The sequence below is a fragment of the Bolinopsis microptera genome, chromosome 11 (assembly GCF_026151205.1).
Source record: "Bolinopsis microptera isolate Bmic1 chromosome 11, MBARI_Bmic_1.0, whole genome shotgun sequence".
NCBI classification, from domain to species: Eukaryota; Metazoa; Ctenophora; class Tentaculata; order Lobata; family Bolinopsidae; genus Bolinopsis; species Bolinopsis microptera.
The window spans coordinates 10,259,293-10,278,114 of NC_087082.1; the positions used below are offsets into that span (position 1 = coordinate 10,259,293).

The 18,822-nt window shown below is 37.1% G+C and overlaps 4 protein-coding genes across 4 annotated transcripts in view; 1 reads left to right on the forward strand and 3 right to left on the reverse strand.

Moving 5' to 3' along the window:
* Positions 1 to 137: 137 nt before the first annotated feature.
* On the reverse strand, positions 138 to 1,241 carry LOC134822906 (kelch domain-containing protein 10-like). Its single transcript, XM_063834183.1, has one exon. It carries the CDS (start codon positions 1,218 to 1,220, stop codon positions 138 to 140), a length of 1,083 nt encoding a protein of 360 aa, XP_063690253.1. The 5' UTR covers positions 1,221 to 1,241.
* A 232-nt stretch (positions 1,242 to 1,473) lies between these two features.
* LOC134823263 (peptidyl-prolyl cis-trans isomerase FKBP10-like) lies at positions 1,474 to 3,284 on the reverse strand. Its single transcript, XM_063834662.1, has 2 exons — positions 2,961 to 3,284; positions 1,474 to 2,797 (listed from the first exon to the last, which is right to left on the reverse strand). The coding sequence occupies exons 1-2, from the start codon at positions 3,163 to 3,165 to the stop codon at positions 1,908 to 1,910; spliced, it is 1,095 nt and encodes a 364-aa protein (XP_063690732.1). The 5' UTR covers positions 3,166 to 3,284; the 3' UTR covers positions 1,474 to 1,907.
* Positions 3,285 to 15,788: 12,504 nt separating this feature from the next.
* Positions 15,789 to 17,090, forward strand: LOC134823622 (uncharacterized). The gene has a single exon (XM_063835154.1). The coding sequence runs from the start codon at positions 15,789 to 15,791 to the stop codon at positions 17,088 to 17,090; it is 1,302 nt and encodes a 433-aa protein (XP_063691224.1).
* A 1,053-nt stretch (positions 17,091 to 18,143) lies between these two features.
* LOC134823786 (dynein axonemal heavy chain 8-like) overlaps positions 18,144 to 18,822 on the reverse strand; it is a 41,680-nt gene continuing 41,001 nt past the window's right edge. Inside the window, exon 53 of the mRNA XM_063835354.1 lies at positions 18,144 to 18,757. Within this exon, the coding sequence (XP_063691424.1) occupies positions 18,595 to 18,757 (163 nt within the window). The 3' untranslated portion in view covers positions 18,144 to 18,594. The remainder of the gene's footprint in view (positions 18,758 to 18,822) is intronic.

The window sequence follows — 18,822 nt, forward strand, 5'->3', positions numbered from 1 at the left end:
TATAAAAAATTGCCAACGCTGTCCAATATGCACGTGATAGCAAATGATCAAATTTGGAAAGCGACAAATATAATTCTAATACCCAAAATGTAGTTAAGTACTTAAACACACTAAAGAAGTTCACAATTCTTCGTAAATTAAACCCTGTGAACAAGATAAATCGGTACCCCAAGATTAACCATGGTTAACCTTGGTATGTGCTTAAAGTTCTGATGAAATACTTTCCAAGCTAATTCAACTAATGGAGGAACAAAGATATTAACTTTATACAAAACATTTAGCCGGTCTACAGACCCCTGTGTATTGTAAGTAGACCCTCCAAAGGTGTACAAACAGTTGTCTCCACCAACTGCTCCTGAGTGAAAGAATATGCCTTTGGGAAGAGTAGCCTTTACAGGTGTCCACATGTAAGATACAAGATCTAGAAACCAGATATCACTGAGAGCAAAATTTTGAGTGCCTACTGCTGGAGTCTCTATTTGGGCTTGTCCTCCGGTTACAACGATGAAATTACCTATTTTGTTGCAGGAGTGAGCCACTCTACCCGGAGGGTTATGACCTGACTTTGCTTTCATAACTTTCCAGCTGTTCGTTTTGGTGCAGAAAAATGGTATTGTTCCTAAATCTTCGGTTGGTTGAGGACATCCTCCTCCAAAGATCATTATCATCCCATTATGATCAACAGATTCATGCCTGTATCGACCAAGAAAGTCATTTCTGTAATAAGTTGAATTGTGCCAAGTATCCATGGATATCTTATTCATGGTATTGAAGTAATGAAACCCGTCACAGCCACCATAAATATACAGATGCCCATCACTTGATATTGAAATACTTTGACCATAGCCACCTTCAATAACGTTTCCATTGAACGTTATAACTTCCCATTTGAGAGTCACCAAATCTAAGATGTGAAGCTTATCACTATTTGAAAAACCAAAACTCACCCCGGATCCTCCAAAAACGAAAATTTTGGTGCCATGTGATATAACAGCACAGGAAGCTGTTGAAGCAGGGAAGTTTTCTTCCGATGTGTATAGAAGTTTCCAAGATCCAGGATTGACATTGTAGCACCACACTTCCTTCTTAATTTCTCCTCCAGTAATAGGTCTATGTGTGTAGCCACCGAAAAGCACAAGTTTGTCTTGAACTGCGACTAAACGATGACCACTCCTTGGAGTTGGGAACGGGTCTTTAACTGGTATCTCTGACACTTTCATATCAATCCATCCTACCTGCTGAATGAACAGTAATTAACCAATCAGATTGTATTGTTTTTAGATAGATAGCGAACTTCGCATTGATAAAATCTCATTGAACATCTAAAGATAACCTACCATAATTCAATCATCTCAGGTATTAATAAACTATGTGCATGATGGCTAGACACATTAATAAAATAAGCAAACACTTGTTGTTAAATTATAGATAAGAACAGCTTAGTTGAGGGATTGAAAAATGAAAGGCAACTCATTAAAAAAATGTTAAATCTGTATAAAGCACAATTAATAATATTATATTACAATACCATCTTTAAGCCAAAATATTGATATGAATTTATGATAAAAGTCCCATTATAAATTTACAAAATATATGAAAATAGTTTGTTTCATACTGCATGCATTACAAAAATAAAATCCCCATAAGAATTTGTTATGAAATTTATAAAAGCATTCTAATAATTTAAAGAAATACAAAATAAAAGAACGTGAGTTTACAAAGCTGTAATTAATGCTATAAGTGAGAGCACCATGCAATTCACAAAAGTCTTACATTGCCTTTCTGAATTATTATTGAATTATACTTGAGTCTGATCAGTATTTTAACTAGAAGTTATTTCTAAATGATATACAATAATATTTCCCTTTTAGTACAGGTTGTTCATGGTTTTACTGGTTACAATCCATCTAAAGTTCAGTGTGGGCTGCTGGTGCAGTATCAAGAACTGTTTTGGTAATAGTAGGACCATTGTCAGCATTAACAATATTTCCACTGGCCTTGCTTTCTCCATCCAACAGATCAACACTATCTCTGTTGTCAGCAGTTAACAAAATTTTGGTAACCTTCAATTCAGAAAAGAATCCTTTTTCTGGGATAGCTAAGAACAGAGATGTTCCCAATTTGTGTGCCAAAGAACTAGGAATCCAGCACATTTTGAGCTGCCCCACACAACTGCCTAGAATAGCAACATCCCATCCAGGAACAATCACCATTCTTCCAACTGGATATCTTATTTCGCTGTCTCCAAGAACCTCCTTTTCTTTGTTAATCACTTTGTATGACAGTTCCACATAATCACCAGCTTGTACTTTGTAGCCTGCATCACAGTCAGAAGGAATGTGAAGGTTCTCACATTGCAGGCTTGCTTCTCCATCCTCAATCTCATCTCGCACAATGTGCTTGGTTACAGTGACATTGTAGAAAACGTATGACCATTGAGGGACCGGACCTTCCCATCTGTCACCATAAGCTTTAGCAGGTGGTATCTCAATTATTATATTGCTTTCTTTGCAAAAATTAACGAGTCCTTCTTCAATGCCTTTCAGTATCTGTCCTGAACCCAATATGAACTTGAGTGGTGTCATTGTACCATTGTCAAAGACTTTCCCATCTGGTAGGCTTCCAATAAATGTTATTTCGACAAGGTCACCGATCTTTATAGGGTTTTGACAACTCTGGTTACCTTCCGAAATAGTTTCTTTTGGCAAATCAATAGGGACTGGGTAACTTGGAGGGGACTTATTGATTTGCACGAGGTGAACATCAAACATCAAGGTGGAATAGCCAGGAATGTTATCTGAAAATATTTTATGTTATGCTCATGAGATTGATAATAGTGCACCTAAACCTTGAAAAATGATATAATTAGTTTTACTTTGAGTGGAAATTTGCTATTCTCATAGGAATACAACAAAGACAGACATTCATTAAATTCATTTTACTTCTGAACTATCACCAACCTGTTCCTGTCTTGCCATAAGCATATTTGCTGGGTACAATCAGTCGACGTCGCTCGTTGATACACATGTTTTTTGTTCCAATTTGGTACCCTTCAATGACACCACCAACGCCAAGTGTGTAGTAAAATGGCACATTGTTACGACGGTAGCTGGAATCAAACGTTTTCTTGCTATCAAAAAATCGTCCCAAATACTGAACATGCATAACGTCCCCATGTTGCCCAATGTCTTTGCAGTCTTTGGGTTTATATAGCACTTGTATAATCACATCGTCAGGCTCCGAAATTGATGGAGTTGCAAGGGACAGGAAAATGAACAACAAAAACATCTAGAAGAAAATATAATGGTTAAATGATATCCCAAATCCGTGCAAGGATAACAGCTGATACAAAGAATTGTGTTAAAGCTGTATAGTTAGTTTTATTAGATACTTCATGATTAATCTTAGAAACTAAGCTATATTTAAGCTAAATATAGCTTAGTTTCTGACTTTTTTAGGACACTTATTGGAGTTCTTCAAGGGGACACTCTAGCACCCTTTCTCTTCATTATCGTCCTTGACTATGTCCTCAGAAGCTGCATGGGTGAAGAATTCGGTCTTACCATTGTGCCTAGGAAAAGTCGAAGAGTGCCTGCGGTCAAAATCACAGACCTTGACTTTGCTGATGATTTGGCCTTAATTACAGACACCATGGAGCAAGTCCAACTTCTGCTGACAGACCTTGAAAATGACCATCAACATCCCTGACACTGTCGACCTACATTCCATCTCAGGCCGCCAGATTAAACATGTTGATGACTTTAAATACCTTGGCTCTTTCATTGCTGGAAGAAGCATCCAACCCTCAAGCAGATCTATGGCAACCTTCCATCTATTACCTCAGTGGTTGCGTCAAGGTGTTCCAGATTTGCTGGGCATTGCATGAGAGCTTCTGACCAAGTTTTCTCCTCTGTCAAGAAAACAACAAATTTTTTATTTAAATCAATTATAGCAACAATTTGAAAAACTTTAAAGTTCTTCCATTACCATGGAATATACTACGGGTATCCTCCCCTGGCGACTTGCCCAGTCCAGCTGTGGAAGGAGACCACTCACCTTCCTGGACGTAGTAGCTCGAGACACTGGGCTCCAGTTTGACGACCTTTGAACTGTTATGTGCGATCGAGACGTGTGGAGGCAGACAGTGAATGGGATTTCGATCGAGGATCACCCAAAGTCAGTAAGTAAGCTAAATATCAGTCACAAGAAGAAAGTCCTGAAAAAAGATCTTAAACGGTGCATAACAAAAAAGTCTTCTTGGGGCATTTTTACAAAAGCATATCTGTCTCGTTTACTTAAAGGTCAGATTCTGTCACAACTGAAAACAGGAAAAATAAGGAAGACAAGCGGATAGGAAATCGGATGGACAGAATTATAACCAACAAAAAAACTCATTAGCAACAAAAAAACTCGTAGCTGGGGAAGCAAGCAAAATCTGTAAAGAAGAAGGGCATTATATGGCAGAAAGCATTATCTCAAGTTCCTTGAATAGAAAAAGAATAGTTCCTTTACTTGGATGGAAGCAGCCATAAACAGTCACACCATTCTATCAGGAAAAAACAAGAATTGTTCGGGAAATTTGTGATCGAGGGTCAAATGAGAAAGTGACCTGCCAAAGAATTTTGTATCCTTCCAAAATACATCAGCAAGACATGTTCAGATGGTCAATCATTGAAGCCTATTGTCCCATCCTTTAATTCTAAATATGGTGAGCGTAGATTCTCTGTGAAGCCACCAAAGCAGAGATGTACAATCTTGTACCTGTCTAACGAGAGCCCTCTCTCGCTTGCAGTACACAGTAGCTCACCTGCCATTGTAAAACAATCGCATCACGTAGTACACATATGCCCATAGATAGGTTAACAGCAGCTGAATCCTTCGATTTATTTAAATTTCTCCCAAAAATTTCTTACTTTAATTTAAACCATTTCAACGTGATCTTGAGAAATTTATTGATAAAATATTTGTATTTAGTCATATTTGCTATATTGTTTTACTTGTCATATAATACGTTGTATGACCCGCCGCGCAAGAGTGCGCGGCTCCCCCTGTATCGTTCAAACCCTACAGTGGGGGTCACGACGTGATACAACGTTTTACAATGAATTAGTAAAAATATCAAATACGCCGGACAAGAAGCTAGGGAAACGCACAAGCAATATAAGTAAAGGAGAGAGCGGCGCGCGTTACTAGTACTTCAAAGAAATTTAGACGCGTGAGATTCGTCAACATAGTTTGCGTTTAATTGACATTACTGGGCCGCGCTCAGCCTGTCATTCCGCCTAATCTCTATGTTAATGAACATAATAGCCTGGGGTCCCCAGGTAAAATTTACGATGTCAATTCATCTCAGCTCGGCGCAAGAAGCCTCATTGAGTGCGCGGCGCGGCACAGTAACGCATCGCGCTACAAAGTCTGCATAGTATGTGTCAAAAACAGTATTTCGAAAAGAGTGCTTTGCGTAATACAAAAATTGGTACACCTGGTCGGTAATATCGAAGCGAAACTAAATATTAAACAAGTTCACATAGCCATGTGTCTACGCGTTTATATATTTGGTGGAAACTCACAAAATATGAACAAATTTGTAAAATATAATTGAATTTAAATGTTCTAAAAGCCAATATCATCGCTGATATGATGATTGGATCGCGCCCGCACGCAAACAGCAAAAATCCATGCCCATGCCACATGCCAACCGGCCTTGACCATTGTTAATTGTTAATGATCTGGCCCGGTGCGCGTTACTTCATAGCACTTGCCGTCGAGAAGAAAGCGGCGCGCGCTACTTAGAAAAAATTTAGACGAGTAACATCCGTCAACAACCGGCCGTGTAATTTTTTGTTATGACGCAAAAAAACAATTATTTAGCTTGCCCGTTTAATTAAAAATTAAAATGAATGTGGAGTGTCGGCGGGCGCGCTTGAGTTTGATTTTGAGTTATTTACGAATTTATACCTATTTTGTCATTTTTAGACCTCTTAATCAAGGCCAATCTCTCCCAACTAATTTAGGTTTGGTAGTTAAGTATGATTGGAAGTTGTAGCGAGATGCATTACTGTGCCGCGCCGCGCACTCAATGAGGCTTCTCACAGCGACAGAAATGCGCTACTGAGCCGCACCGAGCTGCGATGAATTGACATCGTCAATTAAGATGGGAAGGTTCTGACAAATTTTCAGCATGATTCAAGTTTAGGAACCGATGACAAATTAAATTTGGTACTGTGAAAATTCTCACAGTCTTTAAAAAACTTAATGTGCAATGGTACAAAATTTGAAAATCCGAGCAAGTTTATTTTTTATCGTGCACCCCCTATTTAAATCATTATTCATTATTGTATTGTATATAAAAATATATATATTATATATATTAAATATTAAAGGCTTGACGGATGTTGCTCGTCGAAATTTCTTCGAAGTAGTTAGTGTAGTACTAGTAGTAGTGCTATATATTGTAGCGCGATGCACTACTGGGTCGCGCCACGCACCAAATAATTCTTCTCGCAACCACGGTATCTATCGGCGAGATGCACCACTGTGCCTCACCGAGCTGCGAAGGATTGACATTGTGAATCAATAGTGCAACGAAGTAGCGCGCGCCAGGTTAGTCAATTAACAATGGACAAGCTTTCGGCGGAAATATAACCTGCGCCTAGATCAAAATGCAAAATGGTACTTGCACTTGTAAAGTAAGGATTTAGTTGAGGGAGATGGAAATTAAAATTTCACGACGGATTAATTGGAAGGACAAACAACAAAGGATGTATTGATTCGTCGTGCTAGTTTATTCAATGCAACAGTAACTGCAAAGCGGCAAGCTCAAAGCTTGCCGCTTTGATTTTTAATTATCGTTCAACATATTATAATATAACAATGGCTAATGAACAATTATTTTCAATAATTTAACTTGATAATAACTTTACATCCTACATCATTTTTTCTTTTATGTCTGTGGCTTCCGCCTTCCCACTCTCTCTAGCTCCTCGCTTTACTATACGGCATCTCACAGTCTCACACTTTCCATGATATTGATATTAATTAATTTTCGGTCCACTTTCCGGTATTCAATCTCCACAATCGGCATCTCTTATCTCACAAGATTATTAATTTATAAATCGTCTCGGAAATTGCGTCACTGCGTGGCCAAACTTATTGGTTGGTACTAGTTAAGTCTGTATCTCTACTAAATCTTCGATAGTTTTGTAACATATAATTAATAATGACAATGAAGCCTGACGCTTATGTCTCATAATAAAGCCTTAATATGAAGTCGAAAATCTCAACTGAATGTGATACAATCGATAATTAGTTGTGCGTCTTATATTTGTTGATGTCTCAATCTTAGTAATTGCTGTTGCGTTGGCGTATTCATGCTGACGTAAGCTGCACTCCTAATCATTGTTGGTAAGCGACAAAGTCATAAGTCATAAGTGACTGTAGCAAGTGGCTTGGGATCCTATTATTCTACTAGAGCACTAGATACTGCAATTGTTTCTAGATACTGCTTGTTCGTTTCGGCTTTTCTGATCTTTGCACTTTGAGTTTATACCGATGAGCACATAGTGATGAGCGTACTAATTTAACGTATTATAAAAGTTATTAACATATTTTTAAATGATACAATTACAATTACAAGGTCAACGACCCAAATTTAACCGGACGGTATACAATTTTTATTGCAGTACTGCATGTAACGGGTCTAATTGTTAATTTTATTTCCTGTTCCTCGACAGCATGTTATTGATATTGACTCCAATTATAATGCGATAATGGAATTATAATTGGAGTCGATAATTGATAAGAATGATTTTGCGAGAAATGGTAAGACTGAAATAAAAATGTTTAAATTTTCGCTATTGGTTATTTTGAGAAGATTATCGGAAGAGTTGTACTCGTGGTAGAGAAATACTTTTAGCAGTTACATATTAGAGTAGCAAAAAGTGTAAAGCGGATTTTTGTTATTGTAATATAATCGACTAACGGATTGATTGTAACACGTTGGATCAAGACCGCGAAAAATCGGGCGGTGATTCCGATGAATTGACTGTTGACAGATAAAGAATTGTTGGGATTATGAAATTTTAAGTTGCCGTTGTTCGTTGCTGGTCTTAATTATTGCTGTTTAAATATTTATTTTGTACATCTTTTTAGAGATGATTTGTTGATTTATTCCTTGACCACTACGTCTAAACGTGATAACAATATCAGACAGATAACATCACATATATTGAATTGCATTCATGCAGAGTGATGAGTAAAATCACATATAAAGTTTCTTGGGGGAATAGTGGAGCAGATTTAAGCGGTGTTGGCTAAACAAAGAATCGTTGGCCAACAATATTACGGTGAATGAGGTGAAAATTGATTCATAATCTAATTTTAACGGCCAGTTGAGGCCGAGGTGAGACATAGTACAACCAGTGGACCACAACTGCGGGTCTAATCGATACCTTTGTTTACAATCTGCGACCGGCAAATTTCATAAAATTTGATTTGCTATTTTATTTTATTATCAAACTTAATAAATCAAAAAAATCTCAAAATTATTCTCTTAATAAAATCATTTCGCTATATAACATAAAGAACTTAATTTTCATTAGGGTCGCGCAAATTTTTTGATTCACCACGATTAGTATTACCTGCAGCCAATTCACTAAGATGTAAAATATTTTAAGTAGGTTAATGCGAGCTATACCCTTCACCCTTCCTACCGGGTAATGTTCATCCCAAGTTGGGATTCCCAGCTATCTTTCTTCTTCGCAGGGGGCTGTCGTCAAGATGACCAATATAAAATAAAGCATCAAAGCCCTGTGCTTACTTAATTTCCATCCGTAAAAATACCCTCTCTTATTGGAGATCATGCTTGGCCAGCGAACATTCATTATCGATCGAAGGTGTTGTCTAAGAGGCATATCCAGTGCTGAAAGCACAGCGGTTAGCGGGGCTGTTGTTACAACTGATACAGTTAATGTGCTTCGTAAGCTTCCTTTTTTGTCTGAACGGAAATTAATGGCAGTTCATTGTGATTCCAGTGGGGCATTTCTAGATAAATTTAGTTGTTAGATTAATAGCTAAACACCAAGCGGCTCGACAGAAAAGAGTCCCTTTTTTCCGTAACAGCTTGAACTTAGCTGGATGTGGCTACATCTAAAATGCTAGTCTCATTTTAATCTTCTGATTGTCTCCTTACTCGAACTGCTCGATAAATGTGGCTGCAATGACGATGAAATTCGATTAGAAAGACCCTTTCTGCCGAATACTGTTCTCTGAGTTAATGTTATCGGGACATCATCGGTTCAGTTCATAAGTTTACTGGGAGCTTTTTAGGGCCCTTCAAGTAATGCAATAAAACAAGTGGTCAACAAATCAAGTACTTACACGGCCAACATTTACTGAACTTCCCAGATTGAACGAGATAATGTGCATTCAACCGAGTATGGCGTGATCCGACATATTTGCAATTAAAACTGATGTGTTCAATTTTAGTTGTTGGGCTCCTCTCAACCTGTATTAGGAAAACTTTATGTTGTGAATAAAGAGAATGGTTCATGGTAAATGCTATTCGTAGATTGCGGATGCCAGGGATAGCTGGACTTGTATTGTGCGATCGCAATTTGCCTCTTCATGATACATATTTAAGATTTAAATTATCTGAGAACCGATGCTTCTGATTGAGCAGTCCGGCGAAGAATGTAATTAATTTGATTCGATCTTCTGAGGGAAAATTAGATAGTAGCGTTGTGTTTTGCATTATCATTTATTTAATTAAGTACATAGATTGCTTTTATAAAATTTCATTTCAACTTAAACGTTAACGGGTGATACTCGTAAAATATCTGTTCCATATATTGGACCGTCGACGAGTCCAACTCGGCGCGCGTCCTGGTAGGTTGTAAACCTACAACTTAAACGTTCAACATCGTTATCAGACATGACATTAAGCTATTTCATTGACATGGACTAAAAAATGGTATTAATCCCCTGATTTGGCATCTCAATAAACTTTTCATTTAGTTGATAAAGTCACTCCCTCGCCTCGGAAATGAAATTGAAAAAGGGCTCCGGCTTAAAGCTTTTGTTACCGTTCTTGAATGCAAACCAATTACCAGTTGATTAGATAATTAGATTATCGCTGCTTGTTTGTCACGCTTCAGATCACATCGAAGATTAATATTATCAAATTGAAGTGATCCAAAACTGATAAGGTATGATTATAATGGTATATTATCGTAGACTATCTAATATAATGATCACATCGAAATATCTATGTGTTACTTGATACTATCAGTCGTATTGCCACAAATTGAAACTCAACTCCATTTATCATATCCTCAGCTGTTTAGTGTTCGCCTGTATAACGACTTATCAAATAGGGGCCTCGAGGTTCATGTTAACAGTTTGTAGGTCATTGGATCTGCGCTGCATTGCCATTGGTGATTGGTCTGACTAGTTGCTATCGTTCTTTCTTATGGTTCTGAAATCTTCATAGAATGCGATCGTAATTGCAATTACTTCAAAAAATATATTCACTAAATTTGTCACCAGTCACAAATGTTTATTACAATGTGTTTTCAGCTAGTAGGTCAATATGAAATATGAATAGGTTAATAAAAAGTGACACAAGATATTGAGAATTTGAGGCGTGATAAAAATTCGTACACCTACTCAACCCGAACCAGGTTTCTCCAGAACATTTTCTTCGTCCACGCTAAACGGTTAAGATTGTCAAATTTGCCATTAAACACCAAATTGCATATGACAATATGCAGTTTTTGGTAAAAGGTTTAGATTTCCGCTGATCGCCAGTAGTCTCCTTACCTATGTGTTCATTTTGAATGGTGCACGAAGAGGAGCTGTGTGCCCTACTGCCAACTGTCACTATACTCGAGTATAATATGTTCCCACTAATCGAGTACTTTATTTCAAACCTACCTACTGGTAGAATGGTTTTTACGGGGCCATTTAAACCACAATAGTCTCGTTTACTTTCGATTATTCTGTCTGTATAATTAGTGCGACGATTTCAAACTATGCCCAATTTTCCATTAAAACGTATATTGTGAGGGTTTGCTGTTGTTACTTGTAGTCTTTCACCCATCATAGGTTAAGTGAAAATAGTTTCTTTCAAAATCTGTTAAGGGCACTAACAACTAATTTAGCACTCCTTTGTGACAGTAACCACTACACACTAACCTAGGGATTCAAGTGTTGGCCTTTATTTTACAGTTCTCTACAATGTTCCATGTCTGAAATTTGGTGTGGTCTGACGTCATGTGAATTGTCTGAAAGTTTTCATGAAACTCTTAATAGACCTCATTTAATAACTCAGGACAATTCTAAAATATCATTTTCAAATGTGTTGAACCACTAACCATGCTCTTGTGACTGATTTTGGGGCAGTTTTATCCATTCAAAATAATTTGTTGGGTGCAATCCTTAAATTTTCCCTTGAGTGTCCATCCGAAGACAGCCAAATAATTGGTTAAATGGATTTGTATTCTGTAGAAAAACAGCTTTATTTGACTCATCCGAGGGCCTCTGAAATTATTGTGCAATTCTGACAAGAATTACGGGTGCTATTCAAGTATTTGGTAATTGATGAGGTTACTGACTTCCTGCTTTTAAGTAACCTGTATACCCACAGCAAACAATCTGTTCAAATAAATTCAAGTTTGGATGGCACACTCCAATTCATCAAGATTCATTAAAGTTAGACGTGCTTACAGTTACAATGTTATGTATGCCGCTTTGAAATATAACATGAATATTTGATTAATTGGGTTGCACCTAAACTCAGCACTTTCCTCTTGGTCATGGTACTATCTTCGACCTTTCTAGTCATCCCAAAGCCAATTTAATCATAGCATTTGGGTTTTGAATAGCTAGGATTTTAAATAAGATTGTGGGGTCCTTCCTTAAAATGCGTATCTTACAGGGTTTTACCTTCGGACCAACGTACAGTGAATGAGAGGCGATTAAATTCGGTGGTGTCTCCAAGATGAATACTGTTATACTGCAACAGCTCGAAATTTCGCCGGTTTCACCTTTAGTATTTTACATTGCAGTTTAAGCTCTTAAAGCTACCTGTTAAATCAGATATAGTACAAATCAGATATAGTACATTTATAGCTAATTTCATTATCCTTCAATCCGTATTCTTCAATTGGGACTGACTGCTGCTTAGATACCTTATCAGTTCTTCTACTTACTTAGAGTGCTTAAAAAAGGTTTGGCTGGGATCACTTTAGGACAACAGTATGAAACACGCCCTCCGTTTACTCGTTGGAGTTTTTTGTAAGCACTATTCCGAGATTGAGTTGTTATTAGGGCGTGTCGGGAAAGTCTTTGAGAAATTTGACAAGTGAGAATTTTAACAGATCAAATGTAGGCATGGCCCATGGGTTTCACAGCTGTGTCGCGTTTACTCCAATTTCTAAAAAGTTCTCAAAGTTTGTAGCCAAAGAATGCATTGATTTTTGTTAAGTTGATTGAGGAGCACTACCCGGAGGCATTACTCGGCACTAACGCCTTAGTAACCAGAACGCCAGTAGCTTCTAATCAATGTCGCAGGGTTGTTTTTGAACAGCATGCCAATGTTACCATCTTTGGTGGCCAATCGGAAATATTTTCTATAGTCTCTATGTCTGTGATCTTTGGTGATTCCAGACAAGCAGCAAAATTATATTTCTTGCTTACTCCGCACCATTGTTTTGAAAAGAGTAAGCATTGTATGTTAATGGTGTTAATGGTGATATCATGTCTCTGAAAACGCTCACCACCCATCACGACATAGTCCTTGCTGATTGAATCATTTTCTGGATTCCAAGCGCTTCAGTTGCTGTCCTATAAGCAGTCTCCAACCAATCAGGGCATTGATTGAGTGACGATATCACTGATTAAGTGCTGGATCACGTATCTGCAATATCTTAAAAGGGTCATTACTCAGTTAAATTGTGAACGACCAACTTGAAATTTTGGGAAAAGACTTAAATTATGAAACCAAATATGTCTAGAAACCTTGAAGTTCCTAGCTGAAAGCGTTCTCACTTTATGGTGACAATAGTTTAAAAAAGGGAGTGGCGTACCACTGGCCACACCCACTGCAATTAATTAAATTTGACGAAACTTTCAGGAAATCTAAGTTTGACCCATATCTATAATCTCTGAAATTTCTGTGCAATTCTAAGAAGAATTACGTGAGTTATTAAAGGGTTGCGTGTGGGCAGTTACTTTTGGGCCACCCTGTATTATTTAAAAACATTTATTATATGATATGGAGCAATTTAGATTAACCTAATTGTTTATATTTGAAAATATAATCCAAAATACATAGATCCCAGCCTCAAAAATTGGGCATAAGGCTTGGACTTACTTCCTTCTCAGAAAAAGATAAAACAGAGATTTTTTTCAGAAAAGGAAGTAAGTCACATTTTTCTCAGAAAAGGAAGTAAGTACGAAAATGGCGACGATGGACTTACTTCTTTTTCTGAGAAAACGGCAGAATTCTAAATATCATTATCAAATGTGTTCAACCACTAACCAGACTCTTGTGACTGATTTTGGGGCAGTTTTACATACATAAATGCTACATGAAGAGGTCTCCTCCTAGTCGTTGGAGTGGTATAGATACGGAGTGGTATAGATACGGATCTTGGTGGGCGTTCTTATAGTTCGACTGTTCCATATCTTCCAAAGCTGATGGAACGCACTGCATTAGCACGAAGAAGTTGCCGACTTCTAGCTTTTAGGTAACCTGTATAAGTGTATACACACAGCAAACAATTTGTTCAAATAAATTCAATTATTTTAGACATTTTCCCTCTACTGCTTATACTTATAGTTAGAGTCGTTCATTTTTTGGTCACTAACAATTTGGGCTGCTCATTGAGTGATTTGAGTACGATCCTAACATTTATTGGAAATGTTAAGGATAGCAAATCAAACTTGACAATAGTAGCGAGGTCTCACTCATTCCTGATAGCAATTTGATCACATCTGCTCGAAAAGTGCTGATAATCTTAATTAAATAAGCCAGACCTGATTAATAGTTACACCAATAGTGAAGAGGACGGAGGGGATCCATATTTGTTTTGACACGTGACAGGGATACTGCAATTTTATTGGTCGTTACTGATAGTTGATTGCTAATTCGCTGTTACAAGTCAAAAAAAGATATGACTGACGTTTCCAGTTTCGACCAAAACCTTTAACTATGACTTGATGGCTCATTGCCCTACATGTTTTCGTTTCTTATTAAAAATAGGAATTAGTAGTGATCATTAATCTTCTGCGCAATAGTTGTTTCTACTTTCTCCATGTAATATTAAAGACAAAAAGTCACCCTGATACAAAAGTTAATTATAAATTATGGGTAATGAATTAGTCAATGGAATTTTAAAAGCTACCGGTCCTGGACTGATCAGGGCTGAGATGATCAAGTTATCATATTTATAAAACAACTGTACTGATAATCGATTATCATTGTTTCTGGTAACCCACAACAATTTACGAAGTCTCAATTTAATTTAATGTCTGATACTAAATCAAAATGGACTACGCGTTGGGGTGCATGTTTTAACTAGGCTGCTTGAAAACAATTGCAGTTTTAAATTTAGATTATTCCCCAGAGTGCAGAGAAATGTCCTGCAAAATCTCAAAAAGGTCATCCCCCGATTAGCTTGTTTAACAGTCAGACTTGAAAATTAGATTGCCGAGCTGGTACCAACTGGTACTTAAACTAATATTTAAAATGTAAGTCTTTCCTTTGCTTTGGTACAAAATTCAAAGTAAACGTTTAACTATTTAGTATTCACTCGACCTTACAAAATAATATGCACCAAAAGCAACATAAAGTGCACATTTGATTTTGTCTTTAAGTTGGCCATCAAACATTTAAAATGTATAGCAGCTTCTAGAGAAGCCTAGTTAATTTAATTCGATGCGTTGCTTTTAAATGAATATTAGCGTTTATGGAAAATCAAAGATAAGCTTATTAATGTACATATATATAATATATTATAATTTTAACATTATTACAGAGGCCATCATAAAATAGCACTTTTTGTAGCTTGCGGGCTTAAACGTTAAACATAAACAGTATAAACGATTTGTTTTACCCGAGTAATGTTTTTTATGTTGCTATAGCTTATGTTGGATGCAAGAAATCGTTTGATTTTTAGTGCTTTACCATGCACTAAAACCAAAACGAATTCTGCGGATACCTTTTAGACGATTCAGTGTTAGTTTACAACTTAATATATTTATGCTCAATGGAGTACAGAGTATGATGGTTACAAGCCACTCGACTGTCACTTTAAGTTTAACTCTATATTATAGTTATTCCGCTTGTTTTCTTGCCTTTAGTTCCGAGACTGATGGTCGAGTGTCGTAATACGATCCATGCTCCTTCATTCTTAAACAGCTAGATCAAACCGTTTCGCTCAACCGTGTAAGATTGATATTGGGCAACATCATAACTGAAATTAGATTTTGCGCCACAGTAAACCTGTTAAGTAGTAACGAGATGTCCAATAATCTCTATACGTTGAACAACCTATTAGGTTTTATTGGATTTTTGGTTACCATTTAACAATCAACGTGACCACGTGACTTGCTGTGACGTATTACACGTGTCGTTTAGTGTCTGTTGAAATACCCTCCTTGCAAAACTATTATGTTTTCATTCGATATTTTCACCGTCATATTGTAGCTACAGCTAGCTGGGAGTAATATATTAGTAAAATTCCGATCCTAAATACTTGATTCTCAGTTAGATATTGTGATCGAGGATGGGACAGCTGATAAAGCCGACTGTGGATGCGGTGGGTTGGACTTATGGTCTGGTTTCTGTGCTAGTCTTCGTTGTGGGAGGTCTGACTAACAGTTTCACTCTGGCCTACTTCTTCTCAAAGTCAAAGAAAGGAGACATTGCCAATCTCCTCTACTCTAACATCACCCTTACAGACCTCCTGCTCTGCATCATGTTGCTACCTGTGGGAGTGTCCTTCTTGGAGGAAGGCACCAGCTGGCTCAGCGACCATACAATATGCAATGTATGGGGAATGTTCTGGACCATTTCCAACCAGATGTCAATCTTCCTAATCCTTACTTTCAACGTTTGTCGGACGAAGGCACTCTTGTTCCCCTTTGCCAAAAACTCCATGGCTGTGGTGAAGGGGGTGATATGTCTTTACATTCTGCTGATGGTCATACAGGTTTGTCTCCCCTACTTTTTCAAGTCTTCCTACTCCCTCAACTCAGACTTTCTGATCTGTCACTGGGACTACCAAGGACTCTTTGGAAAAGATTCTCAAAAATACTGGATTATATTTGGCCTATTTAATATAGTGGAGAGAGTAATCCCTTTTATAGCAGTGCTACTGAGCTGTTGTATCTCCTACGTCCTTCTGATTGGACAACAAAGAGCAGAGACAGAGGACCTTGATGTGCAGTGTCCTCAGAGGGAGATAAACTGGTGGGAGAGGCTCTTCTGCAAGAAACGAGCTATCAACAACCTCAACAAAGTTCGCTTCAGGCAGCCTCCTGACAAACTGAAGTTGCGAGCAACTTACACCATCCTGCTGGCAACTGTGAACTACACCGTCCTTAATCTTCCCAATGTTATCTACATGATACTGGCTTTCTCGGATCTGCTAAGACCGGAAGGAGCAACCTCCCTGCTAAGTTTCGACACAAAAAACCACTTCGTGACCTTCTCCCTGGTGATGTGTGCTGGACTTCACGCTGTGGTGACTCCTCTGATTTGGTACTGGAGGATGGCAGGTCTTAGGAAGTTCTACAAGGAGACGCTGTACAAAACAGCTACTCTGTTCAGATGTTTAAAGGAACAGGGGAGACGGCTACCATTTTCCACGAGGATGTCTAACACCAACGGCACTTCTGAAGACGGAGTGATAGCTAACCCCATGGTGGGTATGGTATCCAATGGGACCATCACAAACCGCAGGAGTTCCATTGTCACGACAACGATAAACGGCCCCGAACAAAGACAGTCTACAACAACGATAAACTTGACAGAACAAAGACAGTCAACAGCTACCAACCCCCCGCTCGGCAAGCACGAGGATTGACGTCACACGGACTGAGCCTAGTGTTAGTAACTGTTAGTGTTAGTAATCTGTTAGTAGTTGTTAACAACTATTACTGAAGTAGAAACAAAGTTTTAACAATTTGACATTGATCTTTTCCAGATTTTAGCATTTAATAACTCTGAGCATGGAGACTGCAAAACATTAATTTAGCTGTATTTGTATTGTTTTTAACTTAATTTTATGGACTGCTTTATTGTGATATTATTGTTGACCTTCAAAATTATTGACCCGCGAGATTTCATGTTTTATTAGATATAGACCAACCTAATGTTTTTACTATTCATTAATTGACCCCTAATGAATTTATGAGAGATATTACAGGTTTTAAATGTGTTAGATTGATAATTAAATTACATCGGACATTGATTAATGTAATTAAAATTTTACCTTGAGCATTCATTTTCGCAATCAATTAGTGAATAATTATGCAAAATTTGCTGTATAACTATAATTTATAATGATATTCGATATTGACCCCTTTACTTCAAACCGACAAAAGTGTGACTAGGAACAGTTTCAAGTTTACAATCGTGATTTTAGATTACACCTTTGATGAACCTTTAAATACCTTTAATTTTATTGCAATTATAAAGATTAAATTTTAATGATTTATTTGAAACTTGTTTTACAAAAAACTTAAGTTTGTTTTCTTGTTCACAATTAATAACTAACCAACTACCATAGCAGCTTGCCTAACATTCAATAAAGTAAAATCATAAAATTGATCACTTTGTGAGTATGTTTGCTGGAATATCTGAATTCATGAAAGCATTTCGCATTCGATAATGATCTTTCCGATTTCCTCTACATTATCCTGGATTACTGACATCCGAGGTTAAACATAAACTACCACTTTGTGACCTTCTTCCTTGTCATGTGTTCTAAACTCTAAAAATGAAAAATATTGCTCCCATGGATCAATAGAATTAACCCACAAAGACAATTTATTGTTAATGCCTCGTTCTAGACCAGGACAATTGATTTATATTGAATTATCTATATAGATGCCAGAAACTCATAAAACACAGTATATGTGGACTGAAATAGGAATAATTTGTAACTGAAAACAGAAGTCAATTGAGTTGAAAAGAAAACATTCCTTAAAAAGTAAATATAGTTGCTTCATTTTGAAACTTTTTCACACAAAACGAAGCTTTTATTCACTTGGAAAATAAATTCCATACAAAATTTTAATTGTCATTTCTTAATCTTTAATATTTTTACACAAAACGAAGCCTGCTTCACTTCATATCAAAAATAGATGATATCAGTATTGTCTAACATTTTATCGAGCAGAAATTAAACTTTGTCATGTTATACACATGCTTCATTTTTTTTATCGAATTCAATTTCATTATTAAATAGTCTACTTCGAATAACATGGTAATATATAAATAGGTTTATTGGATACAGTCTTTGATATAAAGTCTACAACAATTTACAATCAACAGTCTGGTTCTACATAATAATATATATTTGATGTTTATTTGATATCACAGAGCAAAGCTACAGCCCGCATGATCCAGTGCTCGGGCTGCTGGCTGGTTTTGAGGAACACACTCGTGATGAAAGTTAAATCAGTTCTTTTGGGCTTTTTGTAGATCGGACACATGTACAGATTTGGGTCTTTTATCTTTCCACCGGGACTGAAATAATGGAATTTAAAAAGAGCTCAGAATTCAGGAATAAGGGTGATAACTTTTCAGCAATA

Coding starts and splice junctions, on each gene's coding strand:
- LOC134823622 (XM_063835154.1), top strand. CDS start 15,789: ATGGGACAGCTGATAAAGCCGACTGTGGATGCGGTGGGTTGGACTTAT.
- LOC134823263 (XM_063834662.1), bottom strand. CDS start 3,165: ATGCATGTTCAGTATTTGGGACGATTTTTTGATAGCAAGAAAACGTTT. Junction 2,798..2,960: donor TTATGGCAAGACAGGAACAG/GTTGGTGATAGT, acceptor AAATATTTTCAG/ATAACATTCCTGGCTATTCC.
- LOC134822906 (XM_063834183.1), bottom strand. CDS start 1,220: ATGAAAGTGTCAGAGATACCAGTTAAAGACCCGTTCCCAACTCCAAGG.